General features: G+C 37.6%; 1 protein-coding gene across 1 annotated transcript in view; it reads right to left on the reverse strand.

Moving 5' to 3' along the window:
* LOC108734669 overlaps nt 1-24892 on the reverse strand; it is a 182248-nt gene that overhangs the window by 4748 nt on the left and 152608 nt on the right. Inside the window, exons 4-7 of the mRNA XM_018466315.1 lie at nt 6644-6807; nt 6077-6249; nt 3408-3652; nt 658-797 (exon numbers count right to left, since the gene is read on the reverse strand). Coding sequence (XP_018321817.1) covers nt 658-797; nt 3408-3652; nt 6077-6249; nt 6644-6807 — 722 coding nt within the window. The remainder of the gene's footprint in view (nt 1-657; nt 798-3407; nt 3653-6076; nt 6250-6643; nt 6808-24892) is intronic.

Raw genomic sequence — 24892 nt, forward strand, 5'->3', positions numbered from 1 at the left:
TCAATTTGTAAAATTGATATAATGATAATTCTAATTCGATTTCATTCATCGCCTTTCGTGCAGTGTTTTCAGTTATGATGATATGCAAGTTGGTAACATTTACGTCGATTAAAGCTTATACAACAGCTATTTTAACAGTCGATACCTGTTGAAGGCTACGTTATAATTATTGTGGTCGAACCGTTGCACCGCGATCTTCTTGAATAAAAGTGTTGTCGAGCAGGTGTATCCTGCTCAGCGGTTTCAGTCGGAATTTAAACGCGGCACTTTAATAAAAAAGATCGCCGTTTCAATATTCAGGAAATACTCGCGTTTGCATACATGATACGACAATAAATCTGCATAGATATATATATGCGATAAATAGAGATGCACCGGGTAATGATTTTGTCGGGTAGGTACTTGATAACCGGGTAGCTGATAAAACTAGAACGGTTAATCGTTTATGTCTACGTTCTTTCCAATATATCCTACCCTCGCCGAAGGCCTAAACTATTAAATTAATCGTTCTTTTTATTGAAGACGACTCGATCCTGCGCTAACCTCTGCTTTATGTCCCTACTACTCCTTCTGTCGTGACCTCCTAGATACCTAAATACTTATTCGTCATACTTAATGAATTATTTATTATTGCTGGTGTCTTTTTTCTTCACTTACCGATATCGCCGTGTATACCCAGGTCGACCTCGTTGGTGACACTCTTGTTGGTCAAATCGTATTGGCAAGTGACTGCCAGGCCCAGGTCGGAACTCGTTACAATCTTGTCGTGATGCTGAATGACAACGTCGTTAACGTATCTGAAAATGATAATAAGAACATGCGTAAGCTAACGAGTGCAGATTATTACTAATCATTACGTACGACTGACTTGTCTACGTGTCAGCTGTTTGCGAAGGTCACGAATAGGTATGTGTGTTTCGTCGAAAGCCGATAAGATAACGCGGTAACTGTTGTATGTAATTGATATAATAATGTTACACTGCTACATAGGTGGTAAATTACACTTGATGCAACTAAATTCCTTAGAAGGAAAGTTAAGGAAAATGGTAAGGAAATTTAAAACCGTATCGAATATTTGGCTTTAAAAGAAGATAGAGATAACTATTGGCGGTGATTTAACATGTTTCGTGCTTGTATGATTTTGTTGAAAATTGCAATTTTTTTTGGAAGTTTGGACTAGACCGTATTTTTGCATATATTAGTAAAAAATTACGTACATCGTTAATAAACTTGTGCGCACATTTTTTTGACTTTTGTTTTTTGTTTTGCTTGGTCTCAAATTAGTCAATTTGCCTGGACTATATTCATTTCTTGATCTGAAGCTAATTTTGCATATTTCTTTTGTACTTCCGTATTTGCATGTTTGGATTCTTATATGTGACTTCATTGTTTATATACTTAATTAACCCTTATTGTGAATTAGATCAGTGATTGAAGTATAATTATATAATTTATCACTCCACAATACAAGAACACATGAATTCTTTCTTTGCAACATATGCAACGTAGAGTTGTTTGACCTTTTTTGGCCCTCTCATCTTTTTTATTCGTCTGATTCATAACGGAATGATGCTGATAGATCGAACATATGAATCTCATTTAAATACCACCAAGTCTAATTTGATTGCTTAATTTTCCTCGATTGTTACCGTGTTGTTCTCTTCCAATGGGAATTAACTATTTCTACGAAACACTAATTTGACGCATTAACTAACTACAATGTAATTTGCAATTGGCATGTCTTACAATAGTAATAACGTCGTTCTTTTTACCGTCAAAACGAAAACCATCGAATGGATGTTGTTATTATAACAGCTGCTTGAAATAGCTACTGTCAACATTTATGGCATGAGTGTTGTGAATGTTACCGAGAATTCGCAACGGTTGCAATTTTTTGTTTATAGTTGAATTGACAACAATTCCCCTTTAATTACATTACAATTAATTAATTCTGCGAATGAAATGACGGTACGAAGGAGCACAACCAGATCCTTACTAGTTTTTATGACATCGTAAGTATTATCTGTCTATGGTATTGTGATTAAGCCACAATATTACACGTTCAAAACTGAAATGCACTGAAGTGACAAGACTAATTGTGATAATGCCTTTTGTGTTCTGGGGTGGTAAATAGGTTGGTGTCAGTTGTTAAAATAGTATTGGTGGTAACTTGTTGAGTATCGGGGGTATTGAAATGTATCTGAGTTTTTTCAGAGAGTATCAGTGTATTTAGTTAGGGCTGATATTTTGTCAGCACTGTTGGGATTAGTTTCATAATAATCCTAGGTCAAAAGTTAGCATCAGTAGTGTGTAGTGATGAGGTTGGAAGTCTGATTTTGGCATAGTCAGTAGTCGAATTCTCGTTATTTCCCGTAGAAAAATTTCCATTGAAGTTCAATGGGAATGAATGAAAAATTTGTAAATTCCATTCAAAACCATTTGGCATAAATGGAAAAATAATTGTTTCCATTTACAATATAATTCCTGGCCACATATACTATTAACCTTTTTCGATACAGTTTTTGCTTGCCCAGGTGCAAGAGTAGTGATATTGCCAATTAGGTGGTGGAAAATCAATAATCTAGTTTTACCTATGCGTGCATGTTGGGGGTACGTGAGGGACCACCACGGCAGTAGAGTGAGAGACAAGCAAGGTGGTAAGATGTTTGATTAAAACGGTATATTTTATTTAGACGTTGAGCATTTTTGCTCTAAAAAGACGGAAGACGTATTTATGGTGATTACACGAAGACGTATGTATTTTGGAAAACGCGATACATTGAATATTGTATATAAGTTGTATATATTTAGTTCCTGTTTGTTACTCGTTTTGCTGTTTGCTGTTTATATTCATTATTATGTTTATTATATATGTATTCAACTACCCGGAGCCTTTTATTAAACAACCCCTAGACAAGTGAAAAAGCCTACATTAGAAGCATTGTTTGATGATTTTGAACCATACCAGAATATAGAGGAGGCCGAAGTCATCTGTGAGAGTGATGTAGTTTTATCAGAAGCAAGTGAAAAAAAATCTAAACACAATGATGAAGAGCCAGACATCCAGGCACGTGCCTTGGTTCAGGTACCTGCGTTCAGCAATAGTAATGCCATTGCGTTCAGCAATGGAAATCCCATTGAGTTCGGGAATGGGAATCCCATTGACAATTCTCCATTTATTACCATTAATTATTATCAGTGGTAATTTAATGGCCTTTTTTTAATGGAAATTGAATGGAAATTTTTCATACGGGTTAGTATCAGAAGAGTATTAGTTACCGATAATTAATGCAATTGTTTCCAATTTTTGACGATTTCGATAAATCTTTCTGCAAAGCGCTGGTGCATTTGGGTGTCCCGCATCTAATCCAATTATTTATATATAAGAGATGTTGACATTTACTTACCTTCCGAGTCCGTTTTTTCTTACGTTGCACTCGAGGTCGTCGTAGCCCATGTGCAATTCGAATTCCAGACTGTTGTTTACATCCTGGACGCATGAGTTGGGACTGCCTTTGGCATAGATTTTTCCATCGAATACTTTACTGGTTTGAATACGGGCAACCATGTCCCCCGACCGACAATCGATGCTTACGTTGTAACAAGACGAGAGCTCGTAGGTGGCTGCCTCCGGAACGTCCAGGAAAGGTTCCTGAAAGGACACGATACAATTAATTCAATCGTGAATTTTCCAGATACACAATTTGAATAAGACTGGAGATTGTGTTAAGTGTGAAGTACGTCTTAAAATTCAAATAATAATTTATAAGGGTCAAATTGTAAAGATGAGATTGAATATTCTTGAAGAATATTTACTGTCTTCACATAATTTCGAAGATTGATGATTTGGATAATTCGAAAGAAATCAGTAATAATGGTAATGCTACCAAAATTTATCAGAGTCTCATTAGCTCAAGGGTCTTAAACGTTGTTCATATTGAGGATTTCATTGGAAGATTGCTAATTTTGGAGTTCAAACGAAATGAAAACTAATGGAGATGTTATCAAAACGTTTGTCCTCTAAAGTTTCTTGAATAGTTGGAGAAATATGGAAGTATAAATACTGATAGATAGATATTGACTACTTCAAGGAATTAATGCCCAAATTTCTTCAATATTGTTGAAAACATGTTTCAAGAAGTTAGTTTGTCAATTTTGGAATCCAAACGGCATCAAAACTGATGGTGATTTGGTCAAGGTTTCTAAGATTCCCATTACTTTAAGGATGTAATGTTCAAATCACTTGCCCAAAGTAGTTTCGGTAACGCTTGCAATCTTCCGAATACAAATGTATTGAAAATTTATCGAGAAATTCTTTTACGTTTGTCTGAGATTGGTATTGATGCCAATCACTCGTTGAAGGGTCGCTATCCGTGAGGTAATTTCTCCGCAAGGAAAATTACTGAAAGTACGCAGACGTTACGGTTGTTGCACTGATGGTAATTCTGTCAGAATCGATCTGTAGCTGGTCGATTTGAAACGCGATGAGACGATCCAGAGTGAACCGGTTGTATGGTCGGTATCATTTTCCATTACGATTCCGTGATAGGAAGTGGATTCTAGGAAAAGCACTCGGCCTCGTATGCGCGCGGGCATAATTAACTTCATTTTCATGAGCGCTGAGGATGTTTGAAGCCGAGAGCGCAAGAAATGCAGGCGCTTTCGCTTACATACGGAGTGGACCAACAAAAGCATTCACACGGTAAAATCCGCCGAGTTTTCATTTGATCTTTCTTACAGTTTTTGTAATACTTTCCACCATTTTCTGCCAAGTTTTGAACTTGGCGATTGTTTTTCATCTATAGAATGTGTTCACATGAGGTTAAAGCTTATAAAACAAAGTGAAATTCGTACTTTTAATAAATGCCAAGTCTCGAACTTGGCAAATTTTTGGTAAGTACAACTTGAGGTTCAAGGCTATTTGTAAAAAACAGAGTTACCAAGTTCAAACCTTCAACCTTTGATACTCTGTAACGACAAACGATTTCTGCCAAGTTTTGAACTTGGCGATTGTTTTTCATCTATAGAATGTGTTGACATGAGATTAAAGCTTATAAAACAAATTGAAATTCGTAGTTTTAATGAATGCCAAGTCTCGAACTTGGCAAATTTTTGGTAAATACAACTTGAGGTTCAAAGCTATTTGTAAAAAACAGAGTTACAAAGTTCAAACCTTCAACCTTTGATACTCTATAACGAAAAACGATTTCTGCCAAGTTTTGAACTTGGCGATTGTTTTTCATCTATAGAATGTGTTCACATGAGATTAAAGCTTATAAAACAAAGTGAAATTCGTAGTTTTAATGAATGCCAAGTCTCGAACTTGGCAAATTTTTGGTAAATACAACTTGAGGTTCAAGACTGTAAAAAACAGAGTTACCAAGTTCAAACGTTTGATACTCTGTAACGAAAAACGAATTTGGAAAGATATTATATTTCCAAATAATTTTGTAGTAAAACTGCGGTAGGAATTCGGTACTTTTTTGTTATAAGAATGCTTATTTCATACGATCACCCTGTATCGATACGTGTACTATTATATCCGTAGTCCGTAACACACATTGAAAGTAGTTCGTGCCTGTGAGAAAATGCCTGAGGATTTTATCTCTGTTGTGAGGTTATTATGTGCGAAAACAGCGCGGTTTTAATGGGTGGAAATTATTAAGAATTATTTCTTCGAATCTTGTAGCGCTTCTAGCTGAAGCTTTCTCAGAGAGGTCGTTACGTTTAAATTAACGAGGTGACAGAAATTCTTCACTATTTACGTGTTTTACTTTTCTTCGTTTTCCACGGTGTCCTGATGTTCTGTAATTTAAATAAATGAACCGGTTTATTTTACCGTCAATTAGGAACCGCTTATGATTTTTATTGGCGCCACGTAATGAATACCTTTACGGATTCATAAAACAAAAGCAATTGAACTTGATCATTGGCGTGCCCATTTTTCCGGTAAGGGGAAGGACAAGGCCGATGTACAGTCGTCGCCGAAAGTGGCTTTCCAATGAGGATGTGGAAGTCACAAGGAAAATAAAGAATAACAAAAGAAGTAGTTCAAATGAATTCTACGGGAAATTACCTGAATGTCGACAAGTGTGGCTCTGGAATGATGACTGAGACGACAAACCATCTCACCAGTGTCTCCGTAATCGTATGAGTGACATCTGTAGGGTGAATTGAGACATAACTCCCTGCATTCTTCCAAGGATCCGACGTCTTGGAATACAGAATCGACTGTCTTCAATATTCTTCCTGTAGAGATCATGGAAAAATTATTTATTAGCAAATTAGTCATTGGATGTGATAGCAATAGGTTTGGAATGGAATAAATTCAACAAGATCTGATATATAAATTATGATTAGTGTTGTTTTTGAAATGCATTTATCGTGGTAGGAGGTGAAATTATTGCATTACCAATTAACGGAAGAACTCCTGAGACATAAAGAGGCATATCAGAATCTCAGATAGAATAAGATCTATATGTCAGATTAATGTTTACAAATAGTTGCGGATGTGAAATTTATTAAAATTTGGAAACTGTAAAGACACTGACTCATGATAAAGAGAACTGATGGTGTTCGCCTGACCAATCTTTAAATGACGATGATATCAAAATAATTTTATTGGAAGATATGAATGAAATACCTGTAAGCTTTTTGAATTCACAAAGTTTAGTTGGTTCTTCAATGCAGTTGTTTTCCATATAGTCGAACTCCTTCGTAGGTTGGAATGCGTTCGTTCCAGCCAACGTTATACGGTCCATGTCAGAAAGTTCACAGTCGCCGGTGGCATTATTGTAGTTGGCCGATCTGGAAAAAAGAAGTACATGTTTAGAACTTTGAAAAATTACTTTAAGGACTAGTAAGAATGATAAGCAGACGTAGAGACAATGAATGGTACAATTGGCGAAATTATGTTTTAGATTTATTTTATTTGGTTATATTGTTAACGGTAACTGAATCGAATTGAGCTGAAGATATTGGAAATTCGAATTGTATGTATTTTTTTTTGGTCTGTGTATCATTAGAGGTAGACCTAGATTAGGTTACTATTCGCAAATAGTTAAGGATGTGGAATTTTGCATGGCCCAGAGGTCTAGACCATTTCTTAGCATTCGGGAGGACGCCGGTTCGATTCCAGGTCCTTCTGCCCTGGTCCAAGTTTTTCTGTGGTTTCCTTGGATCACTTAAGCAGATCCTGGGGCAGTAATATTCCACAGATAATCTTTCATTCTCTTCTGTCTTCATTTCGTCCGTCTCATCTTTCTCACACGAACCACCACCCACCCATTCGCACGATAGGGCCTTCCGCCCGACCTTCCGACGTAGTCCGGAGAGACTGCCCATCCACCAGCGTTAGTGGCTGGTGGGAATGAAACACTCAAAAGCTTTTTTTTTCTAGTTTTAGGGAAGTGCGAAGATTACTTCAAGTTAAGAAAGAGGTCCGTGTCCAACCAGTCTTAGAATTGACGACCTTATGATGATGATGATGTGAATCTTTGGCAGTGTTAACTTAGTTTTCTCATTATTCGTTTGTAATTCCATTATTAATAAGAGAATTGAACATAGTCGATTGGAGATAAAGTTTGAATTCTAATTTTTTTTATTTGGGTCTTCAAAATCTATCGAAATATTCGGTTGGTTTTCTTAAGTTAAGAATGTGTTAAATCTAATACTAACAGAGTTAGGCACAAACCTGAATCTTATATGAGGCAGTTATTGAAATTGCCAGTTAAACACGCAGTTTATAATTAGTACTGGGAAAAAAAAACGTGGCCCTTTTTGCACTGGTGAAAAGAAGTAGGTAATGGATAATCCTTAGAACGATGAAGTCGGTGTTCTAAATGCTAAATCGCTCTCAAAAGGCGTACCATTCAGTGGGATTTGCATAAAAATATTTTTTTCTCTAATAATCATAAGCACTAGGTTAAACGTGTAATGTGTTTTACTTTTATATGAAATCCTGAACAAATGACAACAATTTTCAAAACGATGCGAACGTATGTATCTTCCATATAGGATATCAATATGAGTTGGAGCCTTTTTTTTTCTTCAATTTTTTCGTTTGATATTAAACTGCGCTAACATCGCAAGCGTCGGAACGCCATCGACGACGTCCGTAAACTAAAGCTTTCCGTTTGTGCTCTTAAATTAATTAAAAATTTAATTAAAAGCTGTCGAATACGTAATACAATGCGCCTGTGCCGTTACGTGATGCACGTGAGAAGCGTCTTTTACAAGCAAATGTTTTTCTTATTCAGAAACGAGCGTGGGTAAATGGGTTTTTAATTAATTTTCTTTTTTTTTTCTGTCTTCTATGTGTGCACACTGCACCGGCAAGTCGTAGTCAGTTGTTGAATATTGAATTTTCGCGGCAAGACCTCACGGCAGATATGCTGGCATTAGTAACTAACCGGTAATTACACCATTTATCACAAGCGACGTAATAAAAGACGTGTTTGATGTCGATGATTGTATCTAATAATGAAGAAATTGAAGATTTTCAAGAGAGAGGGAGCTTTCAGTCAAAATAAGGTTTTGTTATAAAAATAGAATGTTGATTAAGTTAGGATTTGATTTGATTTCGTTTGTTCATTTGTTAAGCTTAAGTTAGGTTAGATTGTTGTTGAGTCCATGGAAGTTAAAGTAGAGAAGAGTAAATGCTCTTGATTGGCTACTGGTACTGTTTGGAGACAACATGCTAATGCTAGCACCACTTACTGTCTCTACCAGTGAACTAACATACCAAACATTTACTTATGTATATTGAAGTGAAACGACAATATAGACGGGGTATAGGATTTTTTCTGTCACTAAAAAGCGTTTCGGCTGCGTGGAGGGGGTATACCGTATATCGCGTGATGAGTGGCGGCGGCGGTGAGAGGGCAACGGCTGTATTAGATTGATAAAATGCGCAGCCGCGTGGAGAGAGTCCGTTAGAGTACCGGCGGCGTGTGCTGTGCTCAGCTGTTGTTTTCTTACCTCTGCTCTCCAGGTGACTGGGCATGATTGCCTCTATTTGCGGTCTGTGTAAAAACCAAATCATAATTTGCAGTAAAGCTGTGAAAACGAAATATGTGGTGGGACACATAATAGAAGTGAAACTGCAACGGACAAGTGGAAAAACGAATCGCAACAAAATTTTTACAGGCAGATTGTTAATGTGCTTGTCCAATTTGAAAACCGGGCAAAATTTTTACTCGAAGTTTTACGGGCAGGAACAGAAATCGAACTAAATTTCAAATTACGTTAAACTTTGCTTTAGTTTTCTTCAGTTAGTTTTTTGCTTTAGATGGGGTTATGGCTCCATAACTAAAGCACAGTTAGGTTTTCGTTTGTATGATTATTGGATGGTGAACTATTCTACTAGAAAAAACAAGAATAAAATGTCCGTTAGTTCTCATTAAGTTTGACAGGTTTTTCTGTATGAGCGACACTTCAAGCTGCGTATTCAGTATATATAAAGTCATCAATGTTAACGTATTGTTTTATCGAGTCCGATTTCAAGTGTGACAGGTCATTATTTTGTATTTGACGTTGACACGTTAAAAGCACCTTCGGGGCACGCGCGGTGGTTTTCGTGACGTTGAATCGTACGTCATTTCCGTACAATCGGGTTCTAACTTTATTCAACACATGAATTAACCAGAAATAGACAAACAGGACCCTCGAACAGCAATCACGTTTCATAATTTCAGCCGCAAACCACCCCGGAACGACAGGCGGTCACACGTTTAGCTTAAAAACCAACCACCGGGACGCCACCACTATCGCCATCGTCACCGTTGTATTATTATTATTATTATTAAGCGATAATTGTACGAGGATAATCAATAAAGCTGCCAGCGCTTTCGCTCCATGTCCATTAATATGCAATAATAATCCACATCGACATCGCCATTGACGTCACGTCTTTTGCTTCTTCCTGAAATTGATTTATTCAATGTGGCGGCGAAGCCGCGCCCGTCACTGCAACCAAAACTCCTGACATCGCATAATGCACCGTCGATGAATGGATCGAGCTTTCCCCACAATAAATTTCAGCCATATCGGCAGCGTAGTCTTTAGAAAAAGGACGAGTGATGTTCGTATAAAATATCATGGACTTATGCTTCAGCTTATGGCGTGTCATTAAAAAAAGAAGGTCAAACCTATAAAATGTTCAGGATGTTATACGAGGTGCTATCTGAAAGTTCCAGAACTTTATCTGCCAAGTAGTTGCAGTACGATGGATGGAGCGTTTCTTTTATTTTGCAATTGAAGCTTATCAAATGGTTGTTAAAGAGATAGGTGATGAAGCTTTAAGGTTAAAGTGCTTTCATTGAAGTGTAGGTTAGGTTAGGTAAGGTGAATTTGTTTTGACCATCGACAATTTCTTCAATCAAAATGATCAAAATGGGAGAAACACAGTCGATTGTCCCATCTTGCCTTTAGTTTTTCATCGGATTTTGTTTCTAAAAAATGAAATTCAAGATTAATGGAATCTATCATTTTTCATCATGGAGGAAATACATTCGGAATCGCAGAATTTCTTTAGAGACATAGACGGTTCAAGGTTCTTCCACTCATGAATTATTGGCAACACTTTAATGTAGATTCCTTAATTCCTAGTCTTTTTGGGTTGCTCTCGTATAGTTTCTGAGCCAATGAATGGACAGACTGTGTGAACGGTCTTCTGAACGAAATGAACACCATAAAGTTGTTTAGAGAACAGCTGAGTAAATTTCGTGGGTTATGTAGAGATGCGTCTGTAATGGTCGTTAGGAGGTTGTTCGGTAATGTAAGTGGCTGATAATGGAATGTCTTGCTAGTCGTAGAGACGTGTAGATAATAAAATGAAACGAAAAACGGGACACACAGTGGTGGACAGTGCGTCGCGTCGGTCCATATGTTTTAACAATCTCTGGCGTGAATCTCGCCACTGTAGGAAATAAGTAGCTGCGGCGTGCGTATTCTCCAGTCGTCGTCCTGCTCTCCGGGCCATTCAAAGTGGCCGGATCGATGGTACGATATGGAAATGGACGTCGGCCGCTAGGTGAATGCCATATTTTTGCGTGTAAGTACGCGCGTGGATTTATATTCATGCGGGAAAACGAATATATCTCGTTACGACGCTACATTCTGAATTATGCAATAGGCGAAAGATTGTAGGCCCTCGCCTTTCTTTCTTTCCTTCTTTTTTTTTTCTTATTTCTGGTTTTTAACCGGCTCTATTGGTTAAGATGCTTCCGTTACTCGACAGGCGATTAGATAACTTACTTTTCTTCTTCGATTACCATACGCTGCGCACGTTGCATCTTAGTGATTTAAATTTATATTAAATAATGAGCCTTTAACAACAGCTATCTGTAATAATTAATTATCCAGGCGTGTCATTACGTCATTAAAAGCTATTAAAGCGTCGAAAGCACATTCTGAGTGTTATTAAGTAACAGGTATGTTTGGTAGTTTAGTATTATATCATCAGTTTTGAATAAATAAGGGATGTTTTAGCATTATTTCGTTTGTGATTATGAGCTAAATCCTTACATTGATATTGAAACTGTTATGATGTCAATCCCTAATGCGTTTGGTTCTGATTGTGTTCCTTCAGTATTTCCCAAATGTTCTTTGTGGATACTTCGTCAAAATCCCAACCCTCAGTGAGATTATCTTGAAACAGGTTGCTATTACTATTTGGTGTTGGTACAGTGTTATGGTGGCATTTAGGAAGATACCACTCGGCAGCGATATTCGCTGGAAAAGTTAAGATGACTTGCGCTAGTTGTTGCAGTGTCCTCGGTGTTCTTTGTTTGTGATTATGAGCTAAATCCTTACATTGATATTGAAACTGTTATGATGTCAATCCTTAATGCGTTTGGTTCTGATTGTGTTCCTTCAGTATTTCCCAAATGTTCTTTGTGGATACTTCGTCAAAATCCCAACCCTCAGTGAGATTATCTTGAAACAGGTTGCTATTACTATTTGGTGTTGGTACAGTGTTATGGTGGCATTTAGGAAGATACCACTCGGCAGCGATATTCGCTGGAAAAGTTAAGATGACTTGCGCTAGTTGTTGCAGTGTCCTCGGTGTTCTTTGTTTGTGATTATGAGCTAAATCCTTACATTGATATTGAAACTGTTATGATGTCAATCCTTAATGCGTTTGGTTCTGATTGTGTTCCTTCAGTATTTCCCAAATGTTCTTTGAGGATAGTTCGTAAAAATCCCAACCCTCAGTGAGTTTATGTTGAAACATGTTACTATTACTATTTGGTGTTGGTACAGTGTTATGGTGGCATTAAGGAAGATACCACTCGGCAGCAATATTCGCTGGAAAAGTTAAGATGACTTGCACTAGTTGTTGCAGTGTCCTCGGTGTTCTTTGTTTGTGATTATGAGCTAAATCCTTACATTGATATTGAAACTGTTATGATGTCAATCCCTAATGCGTTTGGTTCTGATTGTGTTCCTTCAGTATTTCCCAAATGTTCTTTATGGATACTACGTTTCTCTTGTTGGCGCTAGTTGTTGCAGTGTCTGCGGCGTGGATGACGGATTCTTTGTGTTCTCTCGCCGTAAGAGGCAACTGTAAATCGGACTAATTTTTGTTGTCCTCTCGGAATGGAAAAGGAATTTCTCTAAGAATGAGAATAGAGCAAGGCTAATCGATCAACTTGCTCTGGTGCAAGTGGAGTTACCGACATAAGGACGAACGGACGGATGGACACGGACGGGTCTTATCTAGCGAGCGTCGACCTTCGTGGAAACGTCCCGCAAAAAGTACAAACATACGTACGTATGTGCGTTTTCGTTTGATTGTTTCCATGGGTTTACGTACTACAACTGCATACGGACGGACGTTGTAAACGGGAGAGAAGAGAGCGACCGATGATAACCGCGGAAGTGCTTGTTTCGCGCTTGTTTATTACCGCCTCCGGGATAGATGCCTGTCGAGGTCGCTTTCTGGCGAAGCCGCATCGGCTTGTCTTTCGCAAATGGATGCATTCGTATTCGTTCTTCCGACCTAATGACGAGACCGTTTCATTCCTGTTTACATCCCACGTAAAATTGGAGACGTTCTCAGATCATCATCATCGTGATCTTAAATTGTGACACAGACACAATTTTTAACATAGAGACATGTATCTTAACATTAGCTAGTTGATGCAATTCATTTTTTATATTGGTGTTAAGTAAAACGAAAATAAGGCGATTGGTAGTTCACCCGTAGGAAGTGAAGTTCAACGGGAATCAATGGTAAATTTGTAAATTCCATTCAAAACCATTTGGCATAAATGGAAAAATAATTGTTTTCATTTACAATATAATTCCTGGCCACATATACTATTAGCCTTTTTCGATAGTTTTTGCTTGCCCAGGTGCAAGAGTAGTGATATTGCCAATTAGGTGGTGGAAAATCAATAATCTAGTTTTACCTATGCGTGCATGTTGGGGGTACGTGAGGGACCACCACGGCAGTAGAGTGAGAGACAAGCAAGGTGGTAAGATGTTTGATTAAAACGGTATATTTTATTTAGACGTTGAGCATTTTTGCTCTAAAAAGACGGAAGACGTATTTATGGTGATTACACGAAGACGTATGTATTTTGGAAAGACGCGATACATTGAATATTGTATATAAGTTGTATATATTTAGTTCCTGTTTGTTACTCGTTTTGCTGTTTGCTGTTTATATTCATTATTATGTTTATTATATATGTATTCAACTACCCGGAGCCTTTTATTAAACAACCCCTAGACAAGTGAAAAAGCCTACATTAGAAGCATTGTTTGATGATTTTGAACCATACCAGAATATAGAGGAGGCCGAAGTCATCTGTGAGAGTGATGTAGTTTTATCAGAAGCAAGTGAAAAAAAATCTAAACACAATGATGAAGAGCCAGACATCCAGGCACGTGCCTTGGTTCAGGTACCTGAAGAACCAAATTCTCAACAAAATAATATGGATTATGGAAAAAGGCATGCTGATGAAGTTCCAATGGAACGTAATAGGATTTCCATTGCTTAACGCAATGGAATTTCCATGGCGTTCAGCAATGGTAATGCCATTCCGTTCAGCAATGGAAATCCCATTGAGTTCGGGAATGGGAATCCCATTGGCAATTCGCCATTTATTACCATTAATTATTATCAGTGGTAATTTAATGGCATTCTTTTAATGGAAATTGAATGGAAATTTTTCCTACAGGCAGTACTGGCTCAAGAATTTATTGATGGTTCTCTTCGGGAATCTAATAATTAATCCAGGGGTTTGGAGGCATTTTCGCATGCTTGCTGCTTTAGTTTGGGGAGTCCATCTACAATGTGCTAACATGAGACTTTATATGCCTTAGCTTAGTCTAGTCGTTGTGGGGAATAAACTATAGAATAAGGATAATGTTGTTTTTAATTAAATGGACTTCCTTCTTGTGCGATGTTTATCGAGTGTGCGCTCTCGGTTACACGGATGGCACCCGTACGAAAGGGCCAAGAGAATCTTGGCACACGACTCATCTACTTGCTTCCTTTACAGAAGCGTGACTATCTTTTATGGGACGGTTGTGGCGTCCTGTGTGGCTCGTCATACCCGATCTGTGACATTAAACACACACGTTTTGCATCTGAAACAATGCCACCCCGGTTCGGTTGTTCCAATCGAACAATCTGCCCGATACGGCTGATTACCTTCACATTCCATTACCATTATGCTACACCTTCACCGGCTGTAACGACGACAACGTGGGAGGAAAGGAGTGAAGTTGTTACCGGAGAATCTGTTGCATTTGCTGCTTCGGGAGCAGCATCGTCAGGTAGCACGGAGACAATTGGTGCTGTTTGCTTAGAACGACAACTTGATCGTTGAATTCGCCTACTAAGATAGCGATATAAGGTCCGCGTCCCCTTTTTTCTCCGATCTAAGAACGAAAAATCTATAGTAACGGTAAAGCTGCACATGGGCGACGAGATCGTTCATCAGTTAGGAAATGACGGAAGCAATGGGACATGCTGCGGAACCAACAGAGCTGGAATCGCACAAAAACCCAACAATACCATTTTTGGTTATTTTGTGTTGAGAATCATTTCCACGAATCGGGAAGGAAATTTTATTTAGTAAACTCGCCGGTGTTCTAAACAAAACAGATTCTAATAGATCGCTTCCATTCCATCTCCTTAATGTTACTGAAGGATTCCGGGGCTCATTTAACTTTTCTAATTAAATGAGGCGGCGCTTCGGAATTTTTTGCGCGTCGATCGGATGTTTTTGTGCTGTCGATCGACTGCGACAAGAAGAAAAATTTGACGTCGAAACTCGTTACTTTCAGAACCTTAGGCGCGCGAGCGTTCGGTCGCTGAACATTATGAAAGTGAAATGAAAAATTGTTGGGGGTTTGTGGCGTCGGCTTCTTTCTTATTAAATGCCGTTTTATATGGTTGATTGAAGAGGAGGCGAATGGTAAGGATGTGCGATCGAATACGCGCTGATAATAACTGAACCGCCGAAGATATCCGTTCGTTCCTTGAAGCGAAAATCCCGTATTAAAACTTTCACCCCCCGCTTGTTCACGTCTTGGAACTAAATTGGATGGAATGTTAGTATAGTTTTTAGAAGAAAAAAATTTTTTATTAAATAACATTGATTGACACTTTCCGTGTGGCTTGTTAATTATATTGTTTCTTGAAGATGTAATTAAAATTGCTAATTATTTATAATTGGTTGGGCATATTGATTCTTTTCAGCAGCGACAAGACGATAGACGTAAGAACGGAAATGCAATAAATCAATATTATGACAAGTCTATGTATAAGGTCGTAGATGTATTAATTAGAAGAACTTGTTTATTATTCACCTGTAAAATAATAAAGAATTCCATATGCGGGTTTTTGTTACATAATTGAAATAGAAGAAAGGTAATTTTAGGAACCACTTTTCAGCCATATTTAATACGGTAGAGTTAGGCCTAAGATTTACAAGAATATGTAGAAAATAATACATAGTTAATCTTACGATTAATTGATATAGAACAATATATTATCATCATTACCATAGGGGCGTCAGTCTAAAGACTGGTTGGGTGGGTACTTTCACTTTTTCCTCACCTGAGGTAATCTTATCATTTTCCCTAAAACTAGAACATCCCACATCCTTGACTAATCTACGGCTACCTCTATTCCTTTTAACTCCAATATGTCTCCAACTTGCCCTACATGACTGAGAAGGTGCCTACCAACTTATCTCGCCTTTTTTTATAGACCTCTTACTCTTTCTAATATCTCCTGATTTCTGACTTCCTCTATCCACGGTATTCTCATCATTGGTCTGTGATACCACATTTTGAATGCTTCTAACTCTAACTTTTCCGCCGATCTTCACCTTTAATAATTTTTCGAATTTCTAAATTAACCGTTCGGGAACGTAGAGGTGATTTCTTTTGGTTAAAAGCGAAAAAAAACTTTTGGGTGTTTCATCCTCACCAGCCAGTAATGCTGGTGGGCGGGCAATCCCTACAGAAGGTAGAGCAGAAGTGGGTGGTGGTTTGTGTGAGAAATATGAGACGGACGAAATGAAGACAGAAGAGAATGAAAGATTATCTGTCGAATATTTACTGCCCCAGCATCTGCTTAAGTGATCCAAGGAAACCACAGAAAAACTTGGACCAAGGCAGACGGACCCGGAATCGAACTGACGTCCTCCCGAATGCTAAGCAATGGTCTAAACCTCTAGGCCATGCCGCTCGTTGTACTATACTCTGTTTTATATCTGCTGCTCCTTTCATCCTGTGTTATGTGACTTCTTGGGTACCGAAAATCAGTCGCTTCTTATTCTTTTCGAGGATCATGTAGTGAATAATTAGAAAATAGACTATCATAAAATTGCGTTTGAAAATTGAATGACCAAAGCACATGGTATTATCTGGTATTATTTACCAACAAACTACTAACGAGTTAAGCACACATGGTGTACAATACTAAAACGGATAGTTGTTGGACTGCCAGTTCCAAAGAAAACGCGAATGTGACGGGTTCTAAGCCTGGCTCCCTGGGACGCGACGTAATAATGGAAGACCTGCGTTGCGGGCAGTAGTTAATTTTTTTTTTGTTGTATGTTTTTGTTATTTCCGTATAGGTTCTGGTAAATAAACGTTGCGGGTTTATTTAGGACGTTCGTTCGTAAACCGACGTGATTATCATGGTAACGAGTCAGTCAGAAATAAGAGCGTTTACGTGCCGTGCTCGTGGCCGCATTAGTTTGGCTGAGAGCATTATATGTAGATGAGGTGGAAGTCGTTGGCATTCATTGCGGACCGTAGCAAGATTGTGACGGTGAAAATGCAATAGATGCCAATAAAACCATTGAAATAGTGTTCTTGTTCGATGGCTTCCGTGTTGACGCATTACATCAACCCATTCACATACGATTCACCTTAATTGCCCGCCGCTTCGGAGTAGCATCGATCGACGTTATTCGTTACCGGTAACAATTAATGTTTCTTTAATTGACGTACGTCGTATTTCAATAAGTTGTAACCGCGTCTTTATGTCAGTTTCCGGAAAAGTGCGCAAACCGATCGAACCTTTGTATATGTGCGTTGAATTTTTGTGAAATAACAAAGGCTGCTCGCAGACACAGCGCCCAGGCAGCTTAGACCAAGAATCTTAATAAAATTCTAAAAGCTCTCTGTTTCTTCGAGTCGAGACTTTTTCCTTTTTTCATTTTATATTACGGCGACCAGTGAGCAAAATACCTATTTAGAAGAATACCTATCCGACTCTTTAATTTCATTCAAATGGAAACAGACTTCAACCTTTTATACAATTCTAAGGACTTGATGGGATTCGTTTATTTTTCTTTCACGTTTATTCTGCATAAAATTTCTCATAAAAGTTAGATACTAGAACTGATTTAGTCAGTAAATTTTACCGACTACTCTCTTTAATATCTATCTGATTTAATCTCTAAAGTTACATCGGACAGAAAACCTTTAACATATTAATTAAGCGAATGTTACTATCATTCTCACAACAAAATATTTTTTTCTAAATATTTCAAGGTAGACACATATTTAGAAAGGATTTTTAGTGGTATTGATCGAAGACATATAAGCATAAATATTGTAGATTAAAAAATGATACATAATGGTCACTTTCATGTGAAAAGGAGCAACTAATGACAAGAACGTTTAATGCTTGAAATACTTCAGTAATAGCAAATACCCATCAGATGGCGTTACACTGCATCTAATTAGTAAATGTGATAACGGTATAATCTTAATAGTTGTAGGGTTACAGTTCGTCCTCCTTCCCTAATTTAATGAATAAAATTGGGCTCTCTGACTTTATAAGGTTATGGTTCCGTTTATGTCAATATTCTTTTGTACATTTCACATTTTTCGTTTAATTGCATTCACATTCTCGCTGGGAGTTTAATGATTGCATTGCAACGCCTTCATTTGTTTGCCTTTGTACGTTTACTGTGTGTGTGTGTGTGTGTGTGTGTGTGTGTATTTAATCTGGGATGATGCACAACAAAACGAGTCCAGTATGTATCTATCGCGGCCTGTTCCATAAAAACTCGTCATTTCTGGTATATTAACTTAGCCGCTGACTGTTTCCGCTGAAAATAAATCATCGGTACAGATCTCGCTGTCGTAATTCAACGGAATGAAGAGATCCTTTTTGCTCGGATCATATAGTGAGTCAGCGGCAGGACTCGAGAGTAATAAATAGTTCGTTTCTTGGACGTTGCCTTCATAAATAATAATGGGCGGCAACTTATCCAGGCAGAGACGGAAAGACAACTGGCCACCAAACTACATGCACCATTAGTTTGAATCCATTTGTTACAGTTCGCGCTGTTTTGTTCGGGACTTCCCCGATCCTCCGTTGGGATACGTGAATATTTTATTATTGAAGCTACTTTGTGAATAATTTCAAATCAGGACAATCTGACCAACCACCACGATAACTTTTAATAGAATATGGAATGGTCGATAAATAAGTATCAAAGAAATAATTTGTGTGAATCATTGAGAAATAAAATAGGTTATTAAGTGACTCAATAGATAAAATAAATAAATAAAAAGCCGTCTCAGGACGCATGGCATACGTATGTAAAAGCCAGAAATTAATTGGAAACGATGTCTTAAATTGACTCTGTACGGAATAACAAATGACTGACAAGCTCTGACGTAACAGCCAACTCGCGTACGCGTGGAGAAATATCTTATTCCTATATTTAGCCGCTGGTCGAATGAAGCAGTAACCGAGCGGTATGGCCTAGAGGTTTAGACCATTGCTTAGCATTCGAGAGGACGCCGGTTCGATTCCGGGTCGGTCTGCTTTGGTCCAAGTTTTTCTGTGGTTTCCTTGGATCACTTAGGCAAATGTTGGGGCAGTAGTATTCCTTAAATAATCTTTCATTCTCTTCTGTCTTCATTTCGTCCTCATATTTCTCACCCGAATCAGCACCATCCACCCATACCCACGATTCCTGAAAGAAGGTTGAAGAGGGCCTTCCGCCCTACCTTCCTGCATAGTCCGGAGGGACTGCCCGCTCACCAGCATTTAGGGGCTGGTTGGGATGAAACACCCAAAGGTTTTCCTTTATGTAATTTGATTTGTAATTTTCCGGATGATAATATTGAGGCATTGTTCTAAAGCGTTTATTTTTTTTTGTAATATCCATTATTGTTGCTCCTATTGAAGCTTATTCGTTTTTGTAATTTTGTGTGAGTAAAACGAAATAAATTGAATTAAAATGATTTGATATTTTTGCCCATTGTTTTGGGTAACATTGTGCATTTTATCTCGGTTTTCTATGTATAAAAGTAGTAAACGCTAATCGATAATTTTTCCATTGTTATCTGTACAATTTATCTGAGTTATTGATGTAATTTTGTTGTGTGTAGCGAAGAATAGCAAAGCAGTTTTTTGTTCGACGTGAGCCAACCTGTTAACGCCGATTCGATTTTAATGCCCTCACTGAACTTTTTTACTCCGGTAGAGGTTTCGATGGGGGTAGTTGTTGGTACTTGTACACATTTTGTGACAATATCGCATTCCACTCTTTGCATCGACTTGATTGTTCAGTGGCCTTGTCGTTGTTCACCCTGGGCCGATGCATTGTCCAACGTAACAATAACGGTATAGGGACTGACAATTTATCATTCATAAAGTCCATCTTAACGCCATCAATCACCGCCTTCGTACCGTCTCGCGGACCGAGTAAAAAGGCCGCGGATGTGTCCGCGCATATACCAACACGTTCCTCATGTTCTCTTCTTAAATGAAGTGTCAGTCAAACAGAGCAGGCAGATGGTGGAGTGCATTTTTCCGATACTCTTATTAACGAAACGGACAAGTTCGCTTTTATCACTTTCTTTCGTTAGTTAACTTTTTTCTTCGTTTCTGTTTCGGACACGCATGAATTCCCCCAGTTGTAGTTAATCTTTTCCTTTACATATGCGAATCCCGTCAGGTTAGGTTGGGTTAGATTAATGTGGAAACACATAACTCTGACTGGTCAGATTCTGAGTGGGCACCTTTGGCTTTAACGGTGGATGATCGGTTAGTTACCACGTGGTGAGATGGTTTTAGTGAGCGCTGCAAGATTTACGCTCTAGAATTCTTGATATTTTGGATAATCTTTGTCACAAATTCTCTTTAAAGCTAAAGCATCACCGAAGGATGCTTTCCATCACGATGATTGGAACTTTTGAAAACATTCTTGGACGGAATCTTGTTCGAATGATTTTTAAAATGCTAATTATGAGATTGTTGACAGAATCATGTCTATTAAATGTATGAAATCCTATGACAACAGCAACAATTTTTCCCTCATTAATTTGAGGTAGTTTGTAGTGGGTAAATAAAAAATGATTTCAAATTAATATTGCTTATTAATCCACTATTAAGTAACTAACAATGTCAAAGGATTTCATATGTTTAATATTACAATTGCAGTTGTTTGATGTGGTGACATTTAAAATATTTTTGATATTAGCCATTTAGCTATATTAAAAGTTTCTGGTCTAATTAAAAAGTGCAAAAAGTTCAGATTGACTGCAAAACTGACATGACCGAGGTCAAGATTTGTATAGANACAGCAACCATTTTTCCCTCATTAATTTGAGGTAGTTTGTAGTGGGTAAATAAAAAATCGAAAAAATGGTTTCAAATTAATATTGCAGAATCATGTCTGTTTTAAAAATGAAGAGTTTGGTCTAAATTAAATGGCATACAAACAGCATTAGGACGTTTTTAATTTTTTAGTCTTTTTGGACTCCAGTGATGCATGATCACGTGATGAAATTGAACCATTTTCTTATGGGTGCACAGTCTGTCACGTTATTGTGTTTATTAGAGAACGAGGGTGTAATTTTTGTCATGGACCGTCAATGTGTCGATTTAGTCAATTTCGTAACCGCAAAAACGTGCGTTTATGTTTGATTATCTTATATTACTTTTAAGCCTTCTACAGCGACGGTTCGATCATAACGACTTCCTTGGTCATAACCACCCGGGGAATTATTTATATCGTGCACCCTATAATTTGAGTTACTTACCTTATCAAGGCCATTATGTACCAATTTCAGGCCTTGCCGTTTTCTCGTGTAATACACGGTGGTTTGCGGTTAGTTGACCGAACTAGTTAGCTATCGTAATCTAATCTTGTAGCGCGAGGCTTCAACATGGCAATTGACGACGCCGCAAAAACTATGCGAATCGAAATTCTCTCATTTCTCCTTGACAATATCCCTTTGTCGTATTAAACTTTTTCGTTTCTTTCTGCATCAAATATTTATTTGAAGATGTAATGAATGTTATGCCCACGAATGACGAGAAACTGATGACCTAACAGAACTGGAAAGGTCATATATGCCACATGATTCCGCTGACATTGTACAAATGCATCGAGGGCTTTCGGGGAAATAAAATTTTATGTAACTTTGTTTATCGTCGTCCCTGTTGGACACCTATTTCCAGAACTGGATTTCGAAGAAATTTTAAAAAATTGCCACGATCGCTTTTATATACCTAGAAGTTTTTTTGTGAATTAATCAACGACAGTAATTACATCGTGAGTGAACTCGATCATTAACTCTACTAGCAGTAATATTACATGTAAACTATTTTAACCGTTTTTAATTAATGAATTCATTTATAACGAACGGTTTGATATGCATGCATTCGATATGGAACGTGGTAGGAATAATTGTGGAAGCAAAGATTAAATGCAGGAAATTATAATGATTAATGTAACAAAAAATCATTTTCTGATGTACAGCCGCATATTGTAAATGAAATATTTAACAAAATAGTAAAAAAGCTTAAATATAAATACGATTTCTTCATTTGATACTGACCTTTCGAGTCATTTTCAACTCAGATCCTTTAATTTTCGTGTTACATTCGAAGTAAAAGTTATTATTTTATTTATATAAGGAATATTTACTAAAATACTTGAAAGTTATTTTAATGGGAACTGCTATTTGTTTGTTTCAGTAATGGTCCTTCGAGCCGGATTTGAGATATTTCGTTTCTAACGCGCTAATTTTTTGTGACACATGTCAATTGTGAAACTGTCCTGTTTTCTTATGGGTGTAATCTCGCTGTGTCTGCCAGGGTATTATACTGATCTGTTAGTGGCCTTTGTGCTCCTCGAAAAATAAAAGGTGTGTCGTTTAGGAAACAAATATCCGCAGTGTGAGCTGCTGATGCTGCCACTGAATTCAATCACGTTGCGAAATTCATCGCCGCGGGGCGAACGATAAGGTGAATGAAAAATTGCCCAAGTTCTGAAACTCATAACCCACGAGGCTTTTTCATTCATCATCCATTCTCTCTGCCACAGAGGTGGTGGAGGCGTGGAAGCGTCAAATGAGATCGGGAAGAAAAGTGTACGACGCGACGTCTATCAAACCATCTCTACATCCGAAAATAAACCGTGTTTGTGACGACTGCGTCTGCTAGTTATTTGTTCTGATACTTGAGAAATAGTTCTTCAGTTTATCGCCTTATACAATGTATAGAAAAGGAGACTGTGTCGTTGAAATGATAAAATAACCATAAAAGGACTTAGCCCAATAACTACAACAATTTGATATTATTATTGTTATTGCGCCTGAGGTTCCGAAAACAATAGACTCTGCGATAGCTTCCACTTGCTTGTTACAATGCAGCAACTGCATGTCACCTTAGAAATCATCAACCAGATTGCATACAAATAGTGTAACACCTGATTCCTGCATTTCTGGGGTAATTATCATCCATATTCCGGATTGAAGTGCTTGTAATAATTTACCTTGCAAATGCGCCAAGATGGAATATGCCTGTCTTGGAGGGATTGATGTCCTTCTAAATATTAATAATAATACAGTAAAAGCTCTTTATTCGCTTATGCGTTCCATAAATATGCCGCGAATACAGAAACTGTGGATATGAAATGCTAATTAGTATGGAATCGTAGGGGATACGTCCTAAGGTTCCAAAATAAAACCAATATGTATTAAAATAAAATCAGTGTATTGATAAATTCGCAATTAAAATTAATCGTTATAATCAGCTTTAGGCAAGAGTTTAAAAAATTTAGTGATTTTTCTTGTATTGAATTTTGAAATTAGTTCACTCGGTTACTTCTTTTATAAGTTACCTCGGCACGAGCCAACAGTACTCAAAAGATGCTGGTACGTTGAAAAATAACACCGAATCCTTTTCTACTCGGTTAGATTTTTTATAAAAGCCGCTTCGACACGTACCAACTGTACATACTATATATTAAGGGGATTTAGTAGTACACGCGCCGTAGAGTAAAAGCATGCTTATCGGTTTTAGATATCATGAGTTTAATATTTGTAACAGAGGTTTGAAATTTTGTAGTAAGATAGATAAAGCTTTGTTCTGAAACCTGTCAAAGGCCATTTTTGAATTTTTTAATTTCTATTGAAAATAGGTGTCCTACAAGAAGCATCAACTTTAAGCACTTGTAAAAGCTTTTAATGACCATATTATTGAAAACCAAAGACGTACCGAGTTAGTGGGAACCTTTGCCTGTTACCATACAAAAAATCAGATATTTATCTTGCAGCGTTAAATCTCAATGTTTAGAATAGAAATCCATGTTTTCGGAAAAATTCAAGAGTGGTCTATTGCGGCCAATCCTCTTAACAAATGACATCGAATCTTTTTCTGTTTACCGACTGCGACCGCGAATAATGAAATTTTTAACCACGAATACAGGAACTGGGTTGCAATTTTTAAAACCGTGAATAAGGAACTTTTACTGTACCATATTTTGTATTTCGTCGCTACATCAATATGATGGCATTTTGACTGTCTTTTAAACGCAGTTATTATATTCCTTGCGCTGTTCACTTTGGAGCTCAGTTTCGTACGAGGATGGATTATTATTACGTACATTATAATTTTTTGAATAGTTCTAATTCTATATTGTCGTTAGACCGTAGTAGATACGCGTATCAATATGTATAGCAGGTAGAAGCTGGTTGATTATAGGCATTTTCGCAATGCGCCAGTTTCTTCGAATGGCTCGGAGAATAAACATGTTAGAAAGGAAAAATTAAAATGAACGTGACGTTAGACGTGAACGGTCAGCCTCCGGCCACTGCGTTCCGCGGCTTTCTTGATAAAATGGAAACGAAGCTGACAGCCGAGTCGGACGGCAATCTGTGAATAGTCGCTCCGAATAATAAATGTACTCAACGCGTAACTTATATACGGTTGAATCATGTCGTCCTGAATTAGCCATTCAACGGAATAGGATGTATTAGTATCATCCACCGTTCTACCGTACGATTACGTACTAAAGAAAATAGAAGAAGTGGGAAATTATAAATTTTAGACATAAAACAGGTTAAAATAATTCGAAGTGGTCTGTATTTTGTCGAAACTGCC

This window comes from Agrilus planipennis, unplaced genomic scaffold (assembly GCF_000699045.2).
Source record: "Agrilus planipennis isolate EAB-ADULT unplaced genomic scaffold, Apla_2.0 scaffold52, whole genome shotgun sequence".
NCBI classification, from domain to species: Eukaryota; Metazoa; Arthropoda; class Insecta; order Coleoptera; family Buprestidae; genus Agrilus; species Agrilus planipennis.